Source organism: Furipterus horrens, unplaced genomic scaffold (assembly GCF_987537825.1).
Source record: "Furipterus horrens unplaced genomic scaffold, mFurHor1.1.pri manual_scaffold_9, whole genome shotgun sequence".
In the NCBI taxonomy this organism is placed as follows: Eukaryota; Metazoa; Chordata; class Mammalia; order Chiroptera; family Furipteridae; genus Furipterus; species Furipterus horrens.
In genome coordinates, this window is record NW_028327179.1 from 100,193,533 (window position 1) to 100,208,583 (window position 15,051).

The following is a 15,051-nucleotide window of genomic DNA, read 5'->3' on the forward strand; positions in this document are numbered from 1 at the left end:
CAAGGCACGCTTTTTGTGATCCTTAACTTCAGGCTCCTGACCAGCAGCACCTCTCACCATCAGTGACACCCTGGAGGGAAGCAAGGGAGCTGATACTCCCCTTGAAGCTTTACCAGAAAAAAAAAGAACTCACTCCCGCACCCATAGCATCATTTTTCTTTCTCACACTAGATACTCCCAACAGAATCCAACTACTTGTATTTCAGGCAATCCACCTATTTCATACTTTCATGTCTTTGAGCATACCTTTTCTTTTTCAAGAATACCCTCCACCAATTCGGTGCCCATGTTCAGAGCTAGATGCGGAAGTTACAAAGATTTCAAGTCATTTCCTATCCTCAGGGAGCTCACAATTAAGAAGAAACATTTAAAACGCAAACAGCCTTGACTGCCGTGGCTCAGTGGACTGAGTGCCGGCCTGCGAACCGAAAGGTTGTTGGTTCGACTCCCAGTCAGGGTACGTGCCTGGGTTGCGAGCCAGGTCCCCAGTTGGGGTTGTGCGAGAGGCAACCTAGAGTCTAATTCTTGTTAATTGGCTAGTTATTACTTAGCTAGAATTCTGCTAGGCTTCCTTCTCCCCTCTTCTGCTACTAGTAGAACCCTTGCCTAAGTACACACTAGGTATTTAGTTAATTTAATATATTTAACAAACAGAAAGCATCTACTTTGGGCAGAAGCATTGTTTTAGGTAAAGAATATAGACTACAGTTGACTGCAAAGCCTTTCTATGAAGCAAAGAAGTTATAAATGATGTGGATCACATAAAATCACTGTTCTAAGTACTTGATCTCCTGGGATCACTGTCTATAATATGCCTCCCTCTCTCCCTGTCTCATTAAAACACATGGTTACAGGTTACGGAGAACTAACATTTATTATGCTATTTCATTTATGCAATTGCATTTAATCTCCCCAACGAACCCTGAGGTAGGTATTACCATTTTACAGATTGGAAACAAAGGCACAGAGCTGTTAATAAAACAGCACTGCTGGGAGGAGACAGTGGCAGGATTTGAGGCTGGAACTTTCTGGTTCCAGAACGCCAGCTCTGTAAAATGGCTCAGGATAGCAAGAGAAAGACCACATCCAGCTACTTCTCTGAAGCCACCTGCATAGCAACCAACTGTGTCCAGGATTTCCCATGAATCAACCGTTGCTGGGCAGTCTTCCCTCAGCTCAGCAAGAGCGGCTTAGAAACCTTGTGGGCTACTTAGAAATGCTGCCATTCCCACCCAGGGTTTAGAAACCTTGCAGGGAACAGATCTGGAGATAGAGGGGTAAGAAATGGGAGAACGGGAAGGAGAGAGATGTGAGTAGAATAGGGAAGGTCTGCCTACATGTGAAAAATCACAGAAGGTCAGTGCTGGAAGTGAGAAACTTTTGTCTGGACTCTTCGTTTAAATATGAAGAAACAGATCCAAGGAAGGAAATGTCTCCTCCAGAATTACCTAAATGCTTAGTAAGTGAGAAGGGTCTGGAGCTGTGCTGTTCAATGTAGCAGCTTCCAGCCACATGTGGCTATGGAGCCCTTGAAATGTGACTAGTCTGAATTGAAATAAATTGTAAGAGTCAAATACACATCCAGTTCCGCAGACTGCATGTGTGTGGGGGAGAAGGTAAAACACCTCCGTTGTTTATACTGATTACAAGTGGAAATTATATTGTGGGTGTATTTATTCTATAATAAAACATACACAGGAAAAATTTAAATTACATATATAGCTCACATTTGTGGCTCACATCATATTTCTATTGGTCAACGCTGATCTGGAACCTATTATCTTCTAATCTCGAGGTGACTATCCCTACTCTGCTTCCCAGAGTCTCTTCTAACGAGTCATTCATTTACCACCTTTAATGTGTCAGTGGCCGAGGGAAGATCCAACTGTGGTCTAACTGAGGATAAGACCAAAACACAGCAAAGGGAACAGTGCCGGTGAGTTCTTTCGTATACACTTCTTAAGGATGACGGTTCTTTACCAGCTCCGGTGGTCTCTTTTAACTGCATTTTTTTATGACACCCCCTTTATTGTTTTGAGATAAAGCTCATAGATGATATACATTTCAAAAGCACATACATTTCAAAAAATAATAGTCTTAATCCTAACAGAAAAAAATCCTTTCTAATAAAATTATGTTACTTCAATGTGCTAGAGAACATAATTAGATGCTTATACCTATATGTAGGATCACCTTGAACATGACAGTACAAACGCAGACCATACATCATGAATGACATCGCTGTCCCTGATGGTAACTCTTAGTCCATTCCTGAACAAAACAAAGTAGTCTTCCTTCCATTTATATGATAGTTACATTCCCGGAAAAACTGGCACATATTACATACCTGGCAAAATTACTTCATCTTTATATATCAAACACAGGCTCAAGGACCAATGACTGTGACTGTTTGTTTGTTTGTTTCCACTTACCTGAACGTTCAGTAAGGACATTTGAAAGCCCCGTGGGACAGACGATTCTTTCTTGTGTGATACTATCTTACCATGTACAAGCCATCTAGCACTCTTGGCTCCTCCTCTCAACTATTTGACAACAAAATTGGCCCTGTACGTTTCCAAATCAGCCCCTAGCGGGGGGCCATCCTGGCTGGGAACCCACTGCGGTTGTTAGAAGGCCCTGCTTGCCCCCAGCGTCCCCTGGCCTGTTCCCCTGTCCCACCAGGCCTTAGCCGCCCTGGCCTTCCCAGTTCTCTAAGCCAGTCCGTTCTCTTTCTGAGCCTCCTGTGCTCTGCTCTTCACCTGGAAAGCTCGCTTTTTGTTTGGGTAACTTAGTGAAGCTTTGGACGTCTGAGTCCCCACGTCCCAGTCCAACGCTTCCCGTCCCGTTTTCCCACTGGACTGTATGTTTCCGCACTGGTATTTATGACAGTCCGGGATTTCTCCTCGCGGTCATACTCCGCTGGTCGGTGCGAGCGCGCGGCCTGTGACCTCGCCTGCCTCGTGTGCCCCCGATTACTGGGTCAGTGTCCACGACGCTGGCCCGGAACTGAGAAGGCGAACAACAAACTGAAATAACGGAGCGGGCGACGGGGTTCCGAAAGTCCAGGGGGCCGCAGCGTGGTCACCGGGGGGGAAGGCATGTGTTTTCCAGGGCAGACGGGAGTTGAGGTTGAAGCTCTGGGGGCACCTTCGGGGCCACTCAGAGTTGCGTCTGCGAAACGCGCGCTTGTGGGTGCGCCGCGCGGACACGTCACCCAGCGGCGCGCACGCGGTGCCGAGAAGGGGCGGGGCGACCACCCAGAAGGGGCGGGGCGACCATAGAGAGGGCACCGCGGAGCGAGCGGCCGGATGCGGTCACCATAGAGACGGAGACTGACAGCGAACGGAAGAGGAAGGAGTGGGTCGGGCTGTGAGGTGGCAGCTGCTGCAGCGGCGGAACCGGCGCCTCGGCGGGGCACTGGGGTCTGTTCCTCCTTCCGCGCCCTTCCCCCTGCAAGGACGACAGGGGCACCGCTCCCGACGACAGGAGCAGGTCCCACCCCCACGCCCTCGCCCCCGCTCCCCGGGACGGCGCTGATCGCGGCGGTCACATCCTTTGTCCGTCCGCCCCTGGCGCTGCCGCAGGGGCCTCGCCCGCGGGCCTCGGGGTGTCCCATGTTGCCCGTCACCCGCAGGCGCAGGCAGGGCTGCTGCCCCCGCGGAAGGGCTGAGCACGGGGTCTTTGCCCTCCTCTCCCAGTTCCGCCTTCCGGGCAAACGGAGCCGAGTCCCCCGCCTCTCGACAGCTCCGTGACGCAGCCGGTTTTATTTCGGTTTTGAGACCAAAGACTGAAAGTCGCTTTGAGCCCTTCTTTCCAGGACCGGAATTGGTCTGCGATGGCGGAGAGATAGAGCAGGGGCGCAGCCAGCCGAGCCTCAGTCTGCCTTCCCAGGACCCCTGCGCTGCCCCTCGCTGCTTCTCGTCCTCTCGGTTCGGTTTGGTTTGGGTACCTGGGGCCCTGGTAAAACCAGACACCGAATCCGTCTTAACACAGCTGGTGTGGCTGTCACTTACCCCGTCTCCTTTAAGAGGGAGGCGGGCAGCAGCAGGCTCTCGGCCTCTGGCATTGGGAGACGAATGTCCTCTGCAACGGCCCCATCCACCACGCTGCTCCTCTGAGAGGCTCTGGGTGCCGGCCACCCTGTCTGCCCACCGCATCTGGGTGGGCAGAGCCTCTGTGTGCCATGCCAGTGGCTCCTGGCCGCTCCTGACTGGGAGGAGGCGTTCCTCCAGCCCTGTGTTTCCTTGACACCGGGGACGAGAGTAGAAAGGGTCCCCGACCCCTTCCCCAGCCTCCCTTTCAGTAAATCGGGTAAGAAATGTGCCCACAGCCAGGCACTCTTCGGGAAAAGCTGGCTGAGGCAGCTCCTGGAGTCGGGGGCTCTGATCTGACGAGGCACATAGTTTTCCCCAAACCCCTTCTCTCTCAGTTGTTGCTGGCTCTTGACTTAGTCTACAGATGTGTGTCGTCTTCCCTTTGGGGTTAGGTTTGGCAGGATTGAGTTTTGTTCCCTCCCCTTTCTACTGGAAGACAGACCGTAAGCCATGAATGGGTGAAATTGATTCTCGTATTACCATTTGGACTGAGGGTTAGATCTGGCACTTTGAGGACTGAAGGCCAGGCCGACAGGATTGCGAAGACGGGACAGTCCTGCTTACTGGGGATGCGGGGCCTGGAAGCAAACACACCTTGCTCCGCTGCCCCTGGCCCCAGGTTCCCTGGTTAAAACCGCAGGCCTGCTGCTGGCCCGGCACCCGTCCAGCCGCTGATCGACCCTCGAGGCTGTGCCCACTGGGGCACGCACACGGCAGGGCCTGCCGCCATGCGCCTGAGCTCCCTGCTGGCCCTGCTGCGCCCAGCGCTGCCCCTCATCCTGGGGCTGTCCCTGGGGTGCAGCCTGAGCCTCTTGCGGGTTTCCTGGATCCAAGGAGAGGGAGAAGACCCCTGTGTAGAGGCTGTGGGGGAACCAGGAAGGCCGCAGAACCCTGACTCCAGAACTCGGCTTGACCAAAGTGATGAAGACTTCAAACCCCGCATTGTCCCCTACTACAGGGATCCCAACAAGCCTTACAAGAAGGTGCTCAGGTGAGAGCTGCGTGTGTACGTGGTCCCCTGGCCCCAGTGTAGGGCTGCTCCGAGCCCTTGCCTTTGCCTTCGCTGATAATCTGTGCTGGGCTCCTTGCAGTAATTCTTACCATCATGGTTTGTTCCTATTGTTTCCCCTCCTCCTCAGTCTGAGAAAGTCTCGCCCATTGGTTTCCCATTAGTGTTGGGTGTTCTTAAACAGGGTAGGAATCACATCCACTTCATCAAACCCATCCTTAGGAGACCCCTCCCCAAATCAGTCCTCGTCTCAGCTGTTCAGAAGATGCTTCCTCCAGGAGCTAATTAATATTGATGAGGAGGTCTCTTGTCTCCTGTCACGTACAACTGACTCTGTCCTAGGTGGATGTATGTGCTGGACAAGCCGGGTTCCTAGAAGTGAGGGAGTTGACCCTTGACGCGCTGGTCTCTCCACAGGACTCGGTACATCCAGACAGAGCTGGGCTCTCGGGAGCGGTTGCTGGTGGCTGTCCTGACTTCCCGCGCCACGCTGTCCACCCTGGCTGTGGCTGTGAACCGCACCGTGGCCCATCACTTCCCTCGGTTACTCTACTTCACTGGGCAGCGAGGGGCCCGCACTCCGGCAGGGATGCAGGTGGTATCTCATGGGGACGAGCGACCGGCCTGGCTCATGTCAGAGACCCTGCGCCATCTTCACACACACTTTGGGGCCGACTACGACTGGTTCTTCATCATGCAGGATGACACGTATGTGCAGGCCCCCCGCCTGGCAGCCCTTGCCGGCCACCTGAGCATCAACCAGGACCTGTACTTGGGCCGGGCGGAGGAGTTCATCGGTGCCGGCGAGCAGGCCCGGTACTGCCACGGGGGCTTTGGCTACCTGCTGTCACGGAGCCTCCTGCTTCGATTGCGGCCACATCTGGATGGCTGCCGAGGAGACATTCTCAGTGCTCGTCCTGACGAGTGGCTTGGCCGCTGCCTCATCGACTCTCTGGGAATCGGCTGCGTCTCGCAGCACCAGGTGACAGCCCTTTCCGATCAGTCCCGGTCCCTGACCACTTCGTAGTAACTGAGGGATTGGTCTGGCCGGGTGCTGCCGGCTCCTTCCCTGCAGCTCCTCAGGGCCGCTGTCTGGCCCCTCACAGACACTGAGCGCCCCTCTGGCTGCCCTGCTCACCTCAGGCCATCTTAGACCCCAGGGGCTGCCAAAAGCGGCGTCTTGTCGGGGACCCTGTGAGCAAGGCAGAAAGGGGTCTTCTATTCATCAGCTCTCCCCCCACCTGCCCCTTCCCCCACCACATGCACAGCCTTGAACAATCTTAGAATGTTCTAGAGATGGCCACTCTCTTGGAGAGACTGGAAAGGAGAGAAAGCCAGCACCTTAGGAGTGCTCTCTGGGTTGTAGCGTTGGTTTTCTGGAGAAACAGGTTCTCCAGGGAGAGAGCACCATTAGCTGCCTACTGAACGTTCTTCTTCCCCAAATCCCATGGTGAGGGTAGGCCAAGGTTACGGGGACACTGGCCCAAGCTCCTGCTCCCTCCGTCCTTCCGCAGCAGTGGCAGCAGCAGTTGTAGGGGGTGGATGCCGGGTTTGGTCAGGGTGTTGGGGACAGGCAGCCCCCGCGCACAGCACTGACTGGTCTGATTGGTCCCTCCAGGGGCAGCAGTACCGCTCATTCGAACTGGCCAAGAACAGAGACCCCGAGAAGGAGGGGAGCTCAGCTTTCCTGAGTGCCTTCGCAGTGCACCCCGTCTCCGACGGGACCCTCATGTACCGGCTCCACAAGCGCTTCAGCGCGCTGGAGCTGGAGCAGGTGTACAGCGAAATAGAGCAACTGCAGGTGAGCCGGGGCGCAGCGGGAGGGTGCGGGCGCAGCTGAGCGGGGAGGCTGGCGCGGTGGAAGGAGGCTGACCGCGCCTAAATTTAAAGCAACTCCAGAGAGAGGGGGCTCTTGGGTCCAGGTCGGTCATCACAGAAGCTCCTGGAAAGACTTGGATGCAGTGCAAAGGGTTTGCAGGTGAACTCCGAGGCTCGGGACTCGGTACAGTGCTCGGAATAGTTTTAGCTGCTCTCCGATAGTGCGCTCCACCGAGGACACCGCAACGCAAAGGTCCCCGGGCTTCTAGCACTGGCCTTAAGAAACCCAAGGGTAGAAGAATATTCTAGTTGATGGTGGGGCTGTCAGAGGTGACGTCCAGGTGAACGCAGAGGTCCCATTCTCAGGAGGATGGGAGCGCGTTGGGTACGGGAGGGGGAGGGGAAGGCCCCAAGCTTCCTTCATTTCAGGATGCTCTCGGGTCTGTTTGCCAAAGCACGTTCCTCTCCCCCCACGCCCGCCCCCGCATTGCCCTTGTGTGCCAGGGCGGGGTTCACGCCTTACTGTGTTTACAGCCTAAGAATGTAAGGTACAGGGAAGGGCTGATGAGCCAAGTGTCGGGACAGCGCTCAGGGCCCAGGACGGGCCGGTGCTGCCTCACCTAGCCGGCCCTAACTCTGTCCGTCCCTCCCACCCTAGGCTCAGATCCGGAACCTGACCGCGCTCACCCCCGACGGGGAGGCAGGGCTGAGCTGGCCCGTGGGGCTTCCGGCCCCGTTCGCGCCGCGCTCTCGGTTTGAGGTGCTGGGCTGGGACTACTTCACAGAGCAGCACCTCTTCTCCTGTGCGGACGGGGCGCCCAAGTGCCCCCTGCAAGGCGCAAGTCGGGCAGACGTGGGCGACGCCGTGGAGACGGCCCTGGAGCAGCTGAACCGGCGCTACCAGCCGCGCCTGCGCTTCCAGAAGCAGCGGCTGCTCAACGGCTACCGGCGCTTCGACCCCGCGCGGGGCATGGAGTACACGCTAGACCTGCTGCTGGAAGCCGTGACGCAGCGCGGGCACCGGCGGGCCCTGGCGCGCAGGGTCAGCCTGCTGCGGCCGCTGAGCCGGGTGGAAATCCTGCCCATGCCCTATGTCACCGAGGCCACGCGCGTGCAGCTGGTGCTGCCCCTCCTGGTGGCCGAAGCCGCTGCGGCCCCGGCTTTCCTCGAGGCCTTCGCGGCCAGCGTTCTGGAACCCCGAGAGCACGCGTTGCTGACCCTGCTTCTGGTCTATGGGCCGCGGGAAGGGGGCCGGGGGGCCCTGGACCCGTTTCTCGGGGTGAAGGCTGCGGCGGCTGACCTGGAGCGACGGTACCCTGGGGCGAGGCTGGCCTGGCTCGCCGTGCGGGCGGAGGCCCCGTCCCAGGTGCGGCTCATGGACGTGGTGTCCAAGAAGCACCCGGTAGACACGCTTTTCTTCCTGACCACCGTGTGGACCCGCCCGGCCGCGGACGTGCTCAACCGCTGCCGCATGAACGCCATCTCCGGCTGGCAGGCCTTCTTCCCCGTTCATTTTCAGGAGTTCCACCCCGCCCTGGCGCCACAGAGGTCTCCCGCAGGACCCGCGGGGGCCGGCCCGGACCCCCCATCCCCACCTGGTGCCGACCCTGCCCGGGGGGCTCCCGGCGGGGGCCGGTTTGACCGCCAGGCTTCCGCGGAGGGCTGCTTCTACAATGCCGACTACCTGGCGGCCCGCGCCCGGCTGGCTGCTGAACTGGCAGGCCAGGAAGAGGAGGAAGCCCTGGAGGGGCTGGAGGTGATGGATGTGTTCCTCCGGTTCTCAGGGCTCCACCTCTTCCGGGCCGTGGAGCCAGGGCTGGTGCAGAAGTTCTCCCTGCGGGACTGCAGCCCGCGGCTCAGCGAGGAACTCTACCACCGCTGCCGCCTGAGCAACCTGGAGGGGCTGGCGGGCCGCGCGCAGCTCGCCCTGGCTCTCTTCGAGCAGGAGCAGGGCAACAGCACCTAGTGCCTGCCCGAGGGGCTCCCCTTCCGCCCCGGCCCCGGGGGGTGGGGGTGGGGTGGCAAGGCACGGCGCATGGACAGAGGGAGAGCTTGTGGCTGTATTTTTTTTTAATAAGAAAATGTGATTAAAAGTGTCTTCTGCCAAAGTGTTTTTAGGTCTAGGGAAGTGGAGTCAGGAGGAGAATCTGAGGGAGGGGCTGGGGCGCGTGTGGACCCACTGCCTCCCCTTCCCTCCTCTCTCCCAGTTGTCAATGACCACACCGCTGCTGTCAGATGAACGACCTTTAATCCAGTTCCCCGTGTCACCGGAAGGCGGGCGGGCAGCAGAGGGGTGGTGGCAGAGCCCTGGGGGGCAGGCGGCCGGGCCCCTGGCGCTCCCTCGCGGGGCTCCTAGGTGTTGCGCACCACCAGCGACTGCTCCAGCTCCTGCCTGCGCTGCTGGATCTTTATAGAGAAATCAGAGCAGGAGCGGGGTCACGGTGCTGCCGGTGAGTGACAGGACGCCCCCAGCCCCCCGCAGCCCGCCCCGAAGAGCACCGGTGGCGCAGGGAGGGCTCCACCGGCAAGGGCGCCCCGGAGGCTGAGAAGAGAGGTTCCTCAGAGCGAGGAGGGGCCATCGGGGCCCAGGCCTGCCCACCTTGCAGTAGAAGTAGCGGCTGACAGCTTCCTGGGACCAGGGCTGGTGGTAGAACTCAGCCCGGCGCTCCTCCTCGGGGTTGCCGGCCACATCTGTCATCACCTGGGAGGGAGCAGTGGGGTCAGCCCGAGCCCAGCCCAGTCCAGCCCCTGTGTGCGACCTTTACTGTCTTCCCCATATGCTTGTCTTCCATCCAGTGCTCCCGAGTCCCCTTCACCTTGAGGTCCCGGCTCTGGGAGCAGAGCAGGTCTTGGATGTAGCCTTTGGGGTCTCTGGAGAAGCTTAGCATGAAGTCCCTCTGGATCTTGAGCTGGTTTATGGACTCAATCGTCTCATGGATCTACAGGTAGAAAGACAGACGCCTTCACCTGGCTGGGGTGATGCGGGAGAAGAGGGGGAGGAGGAGGGAGGCCAGTGGGGGAAGGACGGCTGCTGTCCCTTTGAACAGTCCCTTGGGCCCCCATGCCCCTGCGGGCCCAGGGAAGGGAGTCCATGTGTCCTTCATCTCTCCACAGGCCCCTGCTCACGTCTGTCCCGTCTGTACTCTGTCATTTCTGGGGTCACGTCCCACTGCAGCTCTGGGCTCTGGCCGCACCTTACTGTCCAGTGCGCTGATCTCCTGCTGGTTAGCCGTGGACAGGAGGAAGCTGCTCATCTGCCCCTTCAGTGGCTCCTCCACCTCCACGTCAATGTCGTAGCACGCTGTCTTCTTCTGGTCCGAGGGGTCCACACTGCCGGGAAGCCCAGCCCTTGGCGGTCACCTGCCCCTGCAGAGGCCAAGGGCCCTGGGGGCAGGTGCAGTGGGGAGGGCGGGGCCCGGGGAAGGGAGGGGCAGGGGGGCAGGACTAATGGTTCCCTGGTCCCAGGGTCAAGCCAGGGGCCTCACCTGATGACATGGTTGATGACAATTGGGTCAGGGGGCAGCAGCAGGGCTGTGAGGCGCTGGGGAATCTCAGAAAACTTCAGCCGGGGACAATCAAAAATCTGAAGCGGAGAGAGGGCACTCTTGTGCTTGAAAAGAGCAGAACTACAGTTCTAGGCCCTTCCAGCGTGGAAAGGCCTCAGAAAGCCAGGAACAAGTCTAATCGCTCAGTGTTCACAGGGCTGGGACCAGGGGCTGCTTGGCACTTGAGAACGGCCGGGCCAGCCTGCCTGGGGGCACATCCTGCTGCCGCCACTTCCTGTGCAGCCTGAGTAAGGCACTTAACGGCTCAGGCTCTTTCTTCATCTCTAGGGTGGGGTGAGGGTAGTACCCCTCTGCCAGGGCTGGAGTGAGAAGTCAACGAATCAGGACACAAAGCCTTGGGAACACGGCTGAATGGCCCATGCTCCGTGCTCAATAAACGTCAACTGTTCTTTTTACGTCTCGGGTTCATCTGCCGTATTTATTTACAATTTAATACCGATTTCTATGTCAGTAGAATTTTTGTGACGTCCCTTTCATGGCAATTGGATTTTCCTAACTGCCTACTGGGTTAGATGGAACAGATAAGGAGCAAGGCTCAAAATGGCTAGTTCACTCCCCCAACATCAGGACCCAGGACTAGAGCCCAGGGATCCAACTCCAAGGGCCAAGAATATCACACTCCCTAAGCTTTGTAGGGTTCCAGACTGTCCTCCCTGGGACGGCTAAAACGCAGCACAGGGCTATGCCATGGCAAAGCCTGGACCAGTGCCCTGGCCTCTGGCTCCGAGACCGTGACCACTGTGTCTAACACCTGGGAATCTAGAAGGCCGGGGTGCTGTGACCTTAGGAGAAGCACTTCTCCTCCTGTTGACTCTGCCGGCTCCCCACGTCCCCGAGTTCAGGGTACCTGCTGGAAATATTTGTCCCCGTTGATGTATTCCTTGTCATGTGAATCCTGCAGCCTGTTAGTCTTCACGTACTGCCACAGGGCCTGGACGATGGCCGAGCGGCTCTGTGTGTGCAACCCCAGCAGCCGGGCCAGGCGGGGATCCAGTTTGAACTGGGGAGGCTGGGAAAAGGTGACCGTGAGCATTAGGGAGCGGGAAGAGCTCAGGCAGCTTGGGACTGGGGTGGGGGTGGGAGGGACATGGTGACTGGGCTCCTTGGAAACGTGCTTCTGGAGAAGGGGGACAGAGAGGAAGATGGGGTCTCCTGGGATGTGCATCTTGGAGGCCTTGGCCCACCCTGTCTAAGAGAAAGGGCACGGGGTGGGGGGGCCCAGGGCCTCGAGGCATCTGTGGGTTGGGGGGCTGCCACGGACCTGGTAGTCCAGCATGAGGAGCAGCGTGCAGCGCACACTCAGGTCCCCCGGCCTCTTCACCTGAAACCCGTCGGTCTCCTGGGTGGTGGGCGTCCGGTGCCACTGTCCAGGGGGAAGGAGCTGGGTCAGGTCACAGGCCCAGCTGGGCTGGTGGGGCCCGAGGCTCTGGGGTGGTCCCTGATGCAAACCCATGCAGCCAATGGGACTGCGGGCCTTGCGTCTGTGGAATTGTGGCAATTCTAGGGCGAGCGCGGTCTGAGTCTTACCTCAACGAGGTGGTTGTCAGGGCCGTAAAGGTCTTTGTCCAGCTCAATGACCAAACTCTTGAAGAAGGAAGAGAACTTTCGCTTCTGCTTGCTGGGCTGTGGGAGAGGAACAGGGACTGTGGGGGCACAACAGGGACCATGGGCAGAATGAACTGGGAGGGGACGGGGCGGGTTGGGTAGGGCAGCAAGATTGGAAGCAGGCTTCTGTGCCCCAGCTGCCCCTCGAGGCCACCCCTTCTGGCCAGGGGTGACGCCCTAACCTTCAGTGCAAACGCCTAGTTCAGCCTCAGCCCAGCCCCGTGCCCACCCCAGGACACCTGGAGAGACCTGGGCCAGGACGTACGTCATCCAGGAGCTTCCCCTCCACCCGCAGCTCCCAGGAGGCGATGCTGCCGTCAGAATCCTCGGCGTCGGGCTTCGCAGGGTTGAAAGTATTGGAAATATAAAGACGCAGCTTCCGCTTTTGCTGTAGAAATAAAGAGAGTCCCGCAGAGTGAACCCTGTGTGCCCACCGCCAGGGCAACCCCGCTTCTCCATTCTGGGAACAGCACGTGGAGCCCTCTTCCCACCCCCAAACTGAGGCACCTTCATTGGCCTCTTGAGAGCCTCCTGGATGTCCACCCGCTTCCGCATGATGGTTTGATCCAGTTTCCTCTCAAACGCCAGGAGGTCCATGTAAGCCTGGGACTCGGGGACCAGCTCCCGGATCTGGAAAAGGAGGAGCCAGGCAGGGAGCCAGGGGCTCAGCCCATCTTGTAGGTGGAATGTGTGTGTGTCATGTAATCTCGGGGTACACAGGATGACAACGAGACCTCTCCCCAGGCCTCCACATCTAACAGTAGTAGCCTCATGTGTCTCGATAAAAATTGCTTCTGCCTCTCGGGAGACCCATGCATTTCATCACTAGGGGAGGCCAGAGCCACTGTGGAGCCCAGCAAACTCTAGGGCTTCACCTCCTCCTCTTGTCCTTTTTTTTTTTTTTTTTTTTTTTTTTTTTTTTTTGTCACACAGCCTTCGGGCTTTCTTCAGGCATCTACAAAGTGGATAGGGCCTTGGGGTCCTTGAGATAATTAGGGGATGTGGTTGCTTGCCTCCACCCTGACACCTCACCCAGCCACTCCAATGGATGTCTCCCCCATGCTGCTACCCCCCCCCCCACCCAGCTCCGTATGCCTTGGGACCCTGAATTCAGGCCATTGCGCCCCAGGCCCAGGATGCTACCCACCCTTTATGATTCTATTCCTTCCCTCTGCCCCACCCCCTCCTTCTGGCCTGGGGAACCTCACTTCTTAATTAGCTTTTGAAACAAAAAGTAAAAGTGACTCTGACCACGGAAGCTCTGCTCTTTGGGGCGGGGGGTGGGGGGGGTGGGAGACAAATGAGGTAGGAGGGGTGGAGGAAGAGGAGGTGGAACAGCAAGAGGTGGGGGTGAGCTGGGGGCTGCTGTGAAAGGCACTCACCCTTTGAGGGAGGATTTTGTCAGCCATCTTCCTCCTCTTGGCACTGTACATTTTTTAAAGAAAAAACCAGGTTACCATGGCGACAGATCTGGGAGTAACGAGGCCACCTGCTAAATTATCCCGACATCTCCGCCCGCCTGGCTGGGGTTCCCACAGCCTGCTCCTCTGCCCACCCAAGGGGCTGCGATGGTCGTGTGTGGCATTGGTGCTCTGTCCTCTCACGGGAAGCAGAGGAGACTGTCCTTTCTCTGGCCTGGGAGCCCCCTCCTGCCCCACCACATCCTCAGGACAGATGTAGACTTAAGAGGGGCTGGAGTGGGGGAGCTGCATAACTGTTTGGGGGAAGCTGGGGAGCGAGGGAGGGCAGAGGAGAGGGAAGGAGGATGGCCCCCCAGGACTTGCCAATGCTAAGCTGGGGTGCACTGTCCAAGGGAGGGGAGCCGACCCCTGACCCCAGCCCCTGGAGCAGAAGGCGATGGCATGAAGCAGGTGAGGACTGCGCCCCTGCCACCCTGGGCTTGGAAGGAGCCGCTGACAGGCAGAGAGTGCCCCTGCCCTTGGACCGAGGGACACACCCATAGGGATCCAGGGAGAGAGTGTAGGGGGGGAGTCACCTCCCTGGGAGGTGACTCTGGGCTGGAATTGGATTCTTCTTGGCCTGCTAGCTGCTCCTGACTCCCAAAAGCACCGCAGGCGCACCCCTGGGCGCGTTGAGATTGGAACCCAGCCTAAAGGATGGCTCTGTACTGCCCCCGTGTGGTGTTCTCAACCACGGCCCCTCCCTGTCCAAAAATCTAAGGCTGGGCAAGCAGCTTTCATTAAAAGTCTGATTTGCTTTGAACGAACCGTCTATGTGAAACTCTCCATTTACAAAAATAAATCAACGACTTGTTAACTGCAAAAAGAAGTCATCATAGGTTTCCTATAAACAGGGAATTTTCCTTGATGTGTAAAAAATATTTAATGACGAGGTAAAATTCATGTTATACATTTTGTAGGACTCCATCTGGTGAGCAAAGGAAAGCTTGTGTGACAGCTCAACAGTGAAACCCAAAGGGGCATCCCTCTTGCCAGACCCAGCAGGGGTTTTGGGGGTGCCACCGGCTGGCTCTAACGAGGAAATGGGCTGGCCCCTGGTGCCCTGGGGGCAGACCTGGTCCAGAGGACAGATTCTGACAGCTCTTCCACCTTTGAGGACCTAAGAATACCTGAGAGCACGACTGGGCAGAACCCCACCCCCACCCCACCCACTGGGCAAATCCCCAAGCCCCACCTCCCCACCCCCCACCCCACCCCGGCCGGGCAGGCACATTCCCGAGATCTGGAGTGGGGCTTTTAAACAGCCAGGCCAGGGATTCTGGGCGAGGTGCACGGGACAGCCGCACTTGGAGAAACACGGATCCAAGGCTCTGCGCTCTCAGTCCTCCTGCCAGCACCCACCTCCCCAATCCCGAAGACTGGAGCATCATCCCCCAGCACCTGGGAACGAGGGCTGGAGAGAGCAATGGAGCAGGTGACCAGCAGAAGGGCGCGACGACCGTAGCCTGGCTACGGTGGGCACACAAAGGAACCAGAGC

General features: G+C 57.9%; 2 protein-coding genes across 3 annotated transcripts in view; one reads left to right on the top strand and one right to left on the bottom strand.

The window, feature by feature from the left end:
• The first annotated feature begins 3,341 nt into the window (after positions 1-3,341).
• CHPF2 (chondroitin polymerizing factor 2) lies at positions 3,342-9,032 on the top strand. The gene is made up of 4 exons (XM_090287708.1): positions 3,342-5,085; positions 5,521-6,085; positions 6,722-6,904; positions 7,580-9,032. The coding sequence occupies exons 1-4, from the start codon at positions 4,823-4,825 to the stop codon at positions 8,885-8,887; spliced, it is 2,319 nt and encodes a 772-aa protein (XP_090143834.1). The 5' UTR covers positions 3,342-4,822; the 3' UTR covers positions 8,888-9,032.
• A 120-nt stretch (positions 9,033-9,152) lies between these two features.
• SMARCD3 (SWI/SNF related BAF chromatin remodeling complex subunit D3) overlaps positions 9,153-15,051 on the bottom strand; it is a 32,065-nt gene continuing 26,166 nt past the window's right edge. For both annotated transcript variants that reach the window (XM_090287710.1, XM_090287709.1), the window contains 11 exons: positions 13,475-13,517; positions 12,600-12,722; positions 12,358-12,480; positions 12,015-12,110; positions 11,749-11,850; positions 11,335-11,496; positions 10,407-10,504; positions 10,116-10,251; positions 9,738-9,860; positions 9,521-9,622; positions 9,153-9,327 (listed from right to left, as the gene is read on the bottom strand). In XM_090287710.1, the coding sequence (XP_090143836.1) occupies positions 9,274-9,327; positions 9,521-9,622; positions 9,738-9,860; positions 10,116-10,251; positions 10,407-10,504; positions 11,335-11,496; positions 11,749-11,850; positions 12,015-12,110; positions 12,358-12,480; positions 12,600-12,722; positions 13,475-13,517 (1,162 nt within the window). In that variant the 3' untranslated portion in view covers positions 9,153-9,273. The remainder of the gene's footprint in view (positions 9,328-9,520; positions 9,623-9,737; positions 9,861-10,115; positions 10,252-10,406; positions 10,505-11,334; positions 11,497-11,748; positions 11,851-12,014; positions 12,111-12,357; positions 12,481-12,599; positions 12,723-13,474; positions 13,518-15,051) is intronic.